The following is a 10,140-nucleotide window of genomic DNA, read 5'->3' as shown; positions in this document are numbered from 1 at the left end:
TGTTGCTTGGCCCGCTGACACCAAGCAGAAGATAATGGATAGATAAATGGACTAAATGTAATGTGATTACTAAACTTCAAATTGTAATCCTTTACACAACTTATCAATGAAAAAAGTAATCCCATCACTAGTGTGTAACTAAGTGCTGCGTCACTGCCCAACACTGGCCAGCATATGCTATATATGCAGAGTACAGCTGAACTAGTAATCTACACCCACCTGGAAGATCAGCTCATCACATTGTCTGCATATTAAATACACAGCTTCATATTCCAAAAGGCCTCAGTCATATTATTCCACACACATTTATCTCTGTGTTTCCTCTGGCCCCTGGGTGATTTATTAACAACTGAATAAAACAAAGGGTCGTCATGGAAATGGCTGTGTAAATATTGTTCATGGCTATGTCATCCCCATCCAAAACCAGCAACAATTCACTTCATTGTCTTCCTCAGCGAACAAAGGGCAAACACACACACACAGCGAGCCTGAGAGTGTTTTCATGCGAGGCAGAGATCAGATGCCTCTATGTCCCAATTTACTCTCACTTACACCGACACGAGATGAAGCTCATGCGTAACGTCGGTCTTTCATCATAACGACAAACAACGCCTAATGGACTCACTGTCCAGCGCCCACACACCATAACACACGGCACCACACAAACACAGGGGTAATTTGAAGAGATGAGTGCTTTTACCACACTAGAATGACTTCATCGAGTTCACTTTGCTCCCACACATCCCATCGCTGACCACAGCAGCATCAGGAGAGCGTCAGAGCCGCCGCCGGGCTCTCAATGTGGATGGGATGTCCCATTTAAGGATGGATTCTTACTCGGGTTTCACTACGACAAGCCTGTCTCTGTAGCTGAAGTAAGAAAACACTCCATTCGATGTTTGTATGGAAGAGACGTTGGCCTGTTATGTCATGACTTAAGCTCTGCATAGGTTACTATTCCGAGGGGACAGTGTTGGTTGAAAACAGTCTCCAGCTAACTTTTGTAGTCCCTAAGAACAAGTATGCACTTAATGCTTCTGTACGTGATATTGACGTACTAAGGTTTGCGCTACATTTACCAAAGTACCAGCTCCCTCAGCAAATATTAATGCAGATGGGGACGATTTTGAAAGGAAGTCCAGCATTCATGTACAGGACAGAACGACAAAAAAAAAAACTGAACAAACAGGATTTTCTATGACTGATCAAGCGATAGATCATGTAGCTTTGCTAATGCTATACATAGCTAGAGATCACCCCCAACATTAAAACCACCTCCCTGATACTGTCTAGATGTCCCTTGTGCCACCAAAACATCATGGTTCATCGACACTGGACCTCTGGGGTTTGTCCTGAGGAGTTTGGCACTGGGACATTGGCAGCAAATTCTTTGAGTCCTGTGGGTTGCAGCATGAGGCCTCCATGGATCCGGCTTGTTCTGGTACATCCCATGGATGGATACTCAACAAACTGGGATCTAGGAAGGCTAGCGGCCAATCATTTAACTGACCCAACCTTTATGTTTTAACCTTCACATATGGCTATTAGCTCTCGGTAGTGATCGAAAGAATGAGGTTGTGGATACATAGGGCTGAAATGAGTTTCCTCCATAGGGTTGGTAGACTCAGTCTTAGAAGTAGGGTACGGAGCTTGGACGTCTGAAGGGAGTCCGAAGTAGGGTCACTGCTTCTTCTCATCGAAAGGAGCCTCCTGAGGTGCTTGGGGCATCCAAGTAGGACACATGCTGGGTGCCTTCCTTTGGAGGTTTGCCAGGCAGCCAGAAGCAACTGGACAACGTAGCTAAAGAGAGTTTCCATTACAATATCTTGTATAGAGATGGACGTCTTCTGTGTGGTACTGTCAGGATATGTCCTGCCTCCTTTTAAATATTTTTCTATTTGATTGTTTTGATTAATGCAAGTTCTTTTGGAAACATCCCTGTTGAAATTGCTACCAAATATAAAATATGTCTCTTCGGTGGGTCCTGAAAATGGTTTTTTTTGTGCTCTATATGTATGTTGAGGCACTGGGTTGTTGTGCTCATTTTCCTATTCGGTATGATTAATCATTTCCCGGTTTAATATGTAAATTAGCATGTGCAAGCCTCTGTCTCCGATGGGTGTCTGCACTTGGACCCTGCTCAACCTGTTGCTTTGACCGCTCCTACTCTCCTACTTGTACTGATTAGACCAGTACCCCAACATTGGTCTTTAATCAAGCTATGCTCATCATCAAAGCCACCTGTCACTCTGAGCAGCTTTGATTCAGTGTGAGCAGCTTGCCTCTGTGTTTGTTTTGTGTTTCTTGGACTGCGTTCAGAGTAGATCTGAATAACATTTGGGTACACGCATGAGACACTTGTCACTGGACACTGGGTCTGGTTAAAGGGTTTTTGGTAAGTATAGCTTGGTAAATTGCAGACCAAGTGAATGTCTAGACATCAGACGTGGCTCCTACTCCCACCTGTAACTTTTTGGTTTGCTTTGTTTAGTTTTTTAGAATTGAAATTCTTCTGGTGTGAAACAGATTAGGTGGGTGAGCTTAAAAGTTCTAGACAGAAGTGTTTCTTTTGTTTATATTAATCTTTTTTTGAGTTGCATCCACCGCCCTCTGTTCCTCTTTATGTAATCTGGGTTGAATTTTTTTTTTTGTTATCCCAAAAGACCCACTTCTCATTAAAATCACAATCAACTTAGGTTCAACCGTGACCATCTGGTTGTTTATTTGTTGCTTCCTTTTCCCCGAGCGAGCTGGGTTACAGCGTCGTATTTGGATAAATTTGAGGGTTGTGGAAACTCAAGCGGCATTTGCATTGCAGATGCGGGTTATGTCTTGTAATATGTACATATGCTGCTGCTTTGAAGAGGTGTTTTCCTTTTGATGAGATCAAGAGGATTAAAGATGTGCTTTGAGGGAATCTTGAGTGTGCAGGATACACCTCTACCACAGCTGTGGACTGTCTAATTATGAGCTGTAGTTAATGTCATGTTATGATTGATATGTCTTGAGAAAGGTCCTCGTGAACGAAATGTTGACCTTTAAAGAAAGTCGATGCGTGTGCTTTTTAATAAGGTGGATGTATTCAGGATTTGACTCCCTTCTCCATAAAGGAGACCAAGCACATCTTCTTACTTGGGTTTGGAGGTCAACACCTTGGGTTCCTCCAGCCATACCTCAACAGCTCTTGTGGTGTGGCAGATTGCATTGACTTTGGTAAAGTGAGCTGTTAGGATTGTGGTGGTGTGTTCGTTCTGCCACAATGTTTAGGTGTTGGGGTCAAAGCAGCGTCTGCATAAATGTCAGGTACCGAGGTTTCTCAGCCGAGCATCGCATTCTAATGAGATAATTAACCCTCTGAACCCCAAGCGGCTTCTGTTCATTGCTCCTGTCGTATCTTCACTCACCGTGGCCTCGTTTTTTTTACTGCACTATAAAGTCCAGCACCTCTTTGGAAACAACCATGACTAGAATATGGAGAACTCAAAAATGTCTTGTGTGATCTGTAAACACAGCCTGCAGTTCAGCCAAGAAGTTGCAGAATTTTTAGTTTTTATACAATCTGTTCAGTCTGTTTTTTGGCTATTTTTTAAATGAAATATGTAGAATGAAGTGATTTTGATGAAATGTTGGGATGTTATATTTAGGTTTAGTTGTTTTTTCTGATGGAACGGTATGTCACAGATGAATAATTCAAGGACTGTTGAAAATTCGTTCTCCAGCTCTGACAAATGGTGTCATTTTCGTGATTAAAAAAAAACAACAACTGCATTTTAAACCCACCTGTGAGTCTTGGGACTCAGAGTATTATGTCACTGACGTCACCTAGAATAGAATAGACTAGACTAGACTAGAATAGAATAGAATAGAATAGAAGAGAACTTTATTGATCCCTTTGGTGGAAACCTCAAGGAAACTGTTGAAATTACCTGTCAGTAGTTTTACTATTGTGGCCGATCAGAGTACATTTATATTACAGTACGTTTTAAAACTGTGTCTCAGCTAAAGCTACGTTGCCGCATCTCCCTCCTCACCTTCCCACATTATTTACGTACAAACACCTGCCGCTATTTCAGTCCTTGACCTCGGTGTGTAATTAGAGAAAGGTGGCCCGTACGCAGGGAGGCTGCCGCCTGCAAAAATAGACCTCTGAAACAAAACGCACATCCCATGCGCTTCATCAGGCATAAAAAACATCAAACCGGATGAAAACGCTTGGGAGAATACAGCACGGCCTTGTCAGGGAGTCTGAAACCCGCTCATGAAAAACTCACTCATGAAATATGACGTGAAGAGAAACAAAAAGATGACAGTGAATCCTACACACAGCGTATTTTTTTTCTCTTAATTTTGATTTACTACTTCCAGCATGTGGGGAACATTCAATTCATTGTGGTGATGAGGGAAGTCTCAATTAAACTGGTGGGAAGCTGATTTCTGTCATTTAGTAGCATGCAGTATAAGTTTTAGATGATCAGTATTCTTTAGCACAAAGTCAAAAGAACAGCAATAAAAAAAAGTGAAGGAATGTGTTGGCTTGAGGAGCCGACGTGCAGTTTGATTGATCGCGTTGAGGTGAATTACAGCTAATGCGTGTGCTGTTGGGCTCACAGGCTGTGCGAGCCGTGCATGCTGGACCCTGGATGCGGTTTCTGCTACAGCGAGAACAGCTCGGCGCTGCTCACCTCCTCCTGCGTTCCCGTCAATAAGGCCTCCACCGAGCAAGCAGCGTGGGGCAGGTGAGTCACAGGATGCGCAGCGTGGCAGGGAAAGAAAAAAAAGAAAAAAGATTATGATTAGAATGCGAAAATTGAAACGACACATTTCACCTTGAAACTCCTCCAGATGCTCCAACTCCTCCCTGATGAGAGATCACACCTACTGGGCCTACAACTACTGTCCCACCTCCTACTCCTGGCTGGTTCTACTGGGCCTCATGTTCTACCTGGCTGCCTTTGCTCCAGGTAAGAGAATAAAGTTTTCTGCTATTTACGAAGGGTAACGTGTTATATACGAAAAAGTAAAACGCGTGCAAATGTGCTACAACGACACACCAAAGTCATCCTCCCGGCTACGGATGTGTTTGCTTCAGCGCTTACAAGGTTTGTGAGGATCCTTGGTAATCCTGCTAGCTCTGGCTTCAGGTGTCCTTCACAGGGAGGATTGCCGATCTGATGAAACACTCAGCTGAACAAACAAAACTCTCTTCCCACATCAGCTGGATGCTTTACACAGCCTCTGAGTCAAACCCCGTGAGTTTCCTAATCCCAGCGACGCTTGTCTTAATGTTTGGTGATTAAAAAGACAGGTGTGACTTGCTTTTACTGTATCTACAAGAAAAGAATTAGGAAATTAAGGTTTTTACACTCGGATGTGACCGAGCAAAGCAAAGCGTGTGGTTTGCTCCAGACTCGGAGGCTTCGTAACAGCATCCAACCTGTTAATCGGCAGCTTTAAGTGATGAAGAAGCAGATGAATTGTGTTCAACCTTCTTTGCATCGTTACTGTTTCTGTCGTGACTGTCGATGTGACTACAAATGTGAGTTGCGTAATAGAGCTTTGAATTATGGATGTCACGATACCAGAAATTTGGCAGTCGGTACCAATTCCATCGAAATTCTAGGTAGCAGTTCCGATATGATACCAAAAACTAAACCTGAGCTTTAAAGTAAGAGGAAAAAACATTCCTGTTATTTAAAACCAATATAGTGCTTTTTAACATTTCTACTGCATGCTGACACATAAAAATGGTTGCAAAACATTCCAGGTGTCGTAAGTGTATGAAAGAAGGTTAAGATTAAAAAAAAAAACCCCAACCAAACACAGCCTTCAAGTGTTTAAAACGAAGGAACACTGTGTTCTAAACCTCTAGTTTGCTTGAGAGGACTTTCATCTGGGTTTTTAAAAAACGTCAGCCTCCGTGAGCGTTCGGCGTGAAGCTCTGCTGCAACAGATGGAGCTACTGCAGTTCACAAACAGTCCCGCTTCAGGAAGTGAACACTGTGATGACAAGTTAATTTAATGCAACAACTGAAACACTCTGAGCCGGAATGCTGTGTACACATTTTGTCTTTGAGGTTCTTGGGTAAGTTTGATGTGTTTCCTGCCTTTTGTTCTTAATGTGACAGTTTTTGATCGCCTATAACTGCTCCCTGATCATCTACTAAAACAACTTTCTGGGGGTTTTAATGCATATTTGGAAGCTACAGCAAAGTCCAACTCAGTTCAGTGTAAGAGTTTCCAAAGACTCTAACGTATGGGAGAACTTCAGATTGTCACCGGGCGTAAAAACCTGGTTTGTAGCACAGTTTCGGTGCAGTAAGCTTCTCTCCTACTCGCTGTGCTCATTTCTACTTTATGTTAATGCAGCCAAATTACCAATAAAGCTGTTTTCATTTACGTATTTTTCTATTTCTGTGGTCAGACGACAGAATGAGGAGGACATCGTGACTGAAACATTAAGACAACATGTTTACCAGGAGTCACTTAAAAGCCGCTGCTTCCGGATTTTACGACTGTGACGTCTTTTTCATCTGAAACACTCACCACAGTTGAGGACTGCAGCTCTACTATGGATTCTGCTTTATTTACATGGAATTCAAAGCGACTACCAAAGAAAAGCATCTGCATCAGCTGCTCTGTGTCTAATGTTAAATGTGCAGATTGAACTTTTTGTTAAAGACAGAAACTCAGACTTCTCTTGGAGTTATGACTTAAACAATAAGCTGCTTTTTAAATGCATGTTATCACGTTGGAGCTTCCAGTTTAACTACAATTTTGCACTTTAACATGTAAACCTTTGTTAGTGGCAGCCCTGCATCGGCACCATATAAAATATGTACCGTTTTGAGCCTTTGGTATCAACTTGCTACTGGAATATCCATTCCCTTGACATCCCAACAGTTATTTCCATGCAGGGATGCAATCTCCGAGCTGGAGCCTTTCACAAAAACACAATATATTCCTCCATCTGTCTTCTTGTTCTAAAACGTCTCTCCATCTCCCACCAGGCTCACCTCTCATTTCTCGTTCCTCTCTCTCCCAGGTATGGGTCCGATGCCGTGGACCATCAACTCCGAGATCTACCCTCTGTGGGCCAGGAGCACGGGAAACGCCTGCGCCGCCGGAGTCAACTGGACCTTCAACATCCTGGTGTCGCTCACCTTCCTGCACCTGGCTCAGTACTTCACCTACTACGGTCAGCAAACCAGTTAGCTTAAGGAGTTTTTCATCCTTTATCCTGTCCTCACCTCATTCCGTCACATCTTAAGCAACACCAGATCTTGGGTAACAACCGTATACCCCACGGTAAGACCAGCTAGTCAGGTAACAGCTGACGGATACCCTGAAGTTTTTTTCCCCAGCTGTCTTGAATACTTCCTCGGTCGGCGTGGCTCAGCAGCAGGTTTCTCCTCAGACAGGAGGGAGCTGACCTTTCGTGGAGCTAGAAATTGATCCATCAGGGGTGACTGTGGAGGCATCCTGAGACGCACTGGGTTAATTATCGATTCACCCATTCATCTGGTTGATAACAATCATTCAGCGAGACGAGAAAAAACTCCGTCAAAGCTGGAAAAACGTACTGATATTATCATAGAAATGATATTTAGCATAACGCAAAGACTTGATTGTAACCTTAGAATGTCATTCGGCTTTGACAAGGAGAAAATGGATATCACAATGGCCGGGAAAATCTCATTAAACCTCTGTCACTCTTTCCGTGCGAACGCTTATTTCCAGGTGCGTTGGAGTCGTGTTGGGTAGTTATTTTTCCTCCCGTTAACCTTGCTGTAATGGCACTTTGACGGGGGGGCATGTTGCTTATGCTCCACATTTATCATATGGCCACCGACAGTTTTGAAAGCAATATTTCAGTTTGGCGAAACATTTCCATTTTTCAGCGCACACAAACATCTCCGTCGAGGCGCGTGGGCAGTTCACATCCAATATTAGCCGCCCGTAGGATCTGCTGTCACCATCGGCGATTCTTTTTCTGGCAGCGCATGAGGAAAAACTTATTTATAAAAAGTTGTGCCGCTGTGTTTTCATGTCTTTGTGGGTGGTTGTCCTTTGTGACGGTGTGTTCTTTTCATTCTAGGAGCTTTCTTCCTCTACTCCAGCCTTGCCTTGCTGGGTTTCGTCTTCATCTATGGCTGCCTGCCAGAGACTAAAGCCCGGCGTCTGGAGGAGATCGAGGCGCTGTTTGAAAACCAGCTCTGTTCGTGCGGCGCCTCGGATTCGGACGAAGGACGGCAGGTCGAGTACATTCGAGTCAAAGGTTCAAACTACCATCTATCGGACAACGACGCGTCAGACGTGGACTAGTGGGGGGGGCGTTGGTAACCTCCCTCTGGGTGTTTCGTTGCTTTGCTGAAACATGCAGAGAGGTTGGGTCTGAATTATTTATCTCTTTTTTTTGTGTGTGATCTGAGGAGTTACCCTCAGTGTGCGGCTAAGAATTACAGATTAAAAGACCCTTCGCTTCTGTCGGTTGGTTCACTTTCAAATCAGTCAGTTCAGGAAATCTGTGGCGACGCTTTAGCAGGAGTGTGAATGTTCAGCTTATTCTCTGAATTGAAGGTGAACTGACGCCTGATCTGTCAACCAGTATCTCAACCACAAGAGTCTTTGCCTTTGTCCACCCACAACAGACATGCATCGAGGTCCAGTGTGTTTTTCCACAGAGACACGTTAATTACACAAACTATAAGGGGCTTCTCCTCTCTCACCAAGTCGGGAAAACGCCCCTAATACTTTGTACACCTGTTTAAATATCATCAATATATGACGTTGTGCATAAAGTATATAAGCTATCCCAGAGCATCGTGTCAGAACTCCATTGAAAAAGGTGCAGTAAATGTGGTTTTTTCCGGAAACCAGGTTTGTGCAAAACTTTTGTTGGCCGTCGTCGATCTGTAGTACCATTTATGCCTTTCTGTATGAGACGCGTCTCGGTTAAATGTCGGCTAGTAGCGTAGCACACTAACGCCAGTTCCTCATGATGACAGTTTTCAGTTTGTGGTCGGTCTTGATATTTATTTTTTATTTTTTTTGAAGAAATGCAATCACCAGAGATGCACAGCGTGTCGTTACGGTCAGTGGGCGCCTAAACAAAACCGCTGAAAGGACGAACTGTGTTGCTGTGGTTTGTTTATTTATGTATTTATTCTAATAGGTTTTACAGATTGCTTTATTTTTTTAAGTTACATTTTATTGTTATCCTGCTTCGGAAATTTTTTTTAGCGTAATACTGCAGTTTAGCCCAACCTGCCTGTGATGAACCATCGCTAGTAGTTATTTCTGGATATACCGAGTATCCAGCGAAGACCGTAGCGTTAAAAGTAAAACTTTAGTTCGACAAATGAGATTTTTAAGTATCTGAACATGATAATATTAGTGCCTGTGTATTGTGAAGGTGCCTAACGGCCATTTTATTTCAGTCACATTCCCTGTAGCTTTATTTATTTGTGCATATTTGCTGTGATGCAATGTTTGTTTTTTTTTCTACCATAATTTTATGTATATTTGTCTTCCTCCATAGCCTTCTGTACAAATAGCAGAGCATATCATTTATGTGGTTTCTCGTGTCAAACGTCGAGGAGTAGGCTTTAGCGTAATTTGCCAATGTTGTTTTGTAAACCTTGTAAAACTGTGGGAGGTTGCACCTTGTTAGTCAAATAGGTCTCTGTGTAGCAAAATAAATAAATTAAAAAAAAACAAAAAAACAGTTGGAAGGTAGACAACAGAGTCATTTTGTGTAACTAAACGAAGCAGGTAAATAAGGAATCAACAGGCTGCTGCTGAGGCGGTCCTAATCCGGTGTGATTCATAAAAGTTGAATACCTTTTGCCATCAACATCTTCAGTGACCCGCGGTATTTACATCGAGTATTGGGATCATTTTGGTATTTTCCAGGTGTCACACGGATGCCGATGGAGACGATCAATCGGTTTAAAAGGAGCCAAATTCCTCCCATAGATGGCGACACACTAACTGTATCTTACGAGCATCCTCAGCTGTCCCAAAAAGTCGCTTCAAACAGCCACAGTCACCCCTTTATTTACAAATCATTCTATTTTACAAGCTGCTGATCGTTTTCCAAAGCATACCGCACATTTTTGGATCGATCCTCAGCCTTATGAT

The 10,140-nt window shown here is 43.0% G+C and overlaps 1 protein-coding gene across 1 annotated transcript in view; it reads left to right on the top strand.

Moving 5' to 3' along the window:
* The window catches only part of LOC103369283 (proton myo-inositol cotransporter-like), a 113,572-nt gene extending 105,250 nt beyond the window's left edge, over nt 1–8,322 (top strand). The window contains exons 8-11 of the mRNA XM_008297960.1: nt 4,611–4,736; nt 4,843–4,961; nt 7,043–7,195; nt 8,096–8,322. Of these exons, the coding sequence (XP_008296182.1) occupies nt 4,611–4,736; nt 4,843–4,961; nt 7,043–7,195; nt 8,096–8,322 (625 nt within the window). The remainder of the gene's footprint in view (nt 1–4,610; nt 4,737–4,842; nt 4,962–7,042; nt 7,196–8,095) is intronic.
* Nucleotides 8,323–10,140: the final 1,818 nt, after the last annotated feature.

This window comes from Stegastes partitus, unplaced genomic scaffold, assembly GCF_000690725.1.
Source record: "Stegastes partitus isolate 25-593 unplaced genomic scaffold, Stegastes_partitus-1.0.2 Scaffold1264, whole genome shotgun sequence".
Taxonomy (NCBI): Eukaryota; Metazoa; Chordata; class Actinopteri; family Pomacentridae; genus Stegastes; species Stegastes partitus.
Note: the sequence above shows the minus strand (reverse complement) of the source record. Positions and strands in the feature narration are given on the sequence as shown.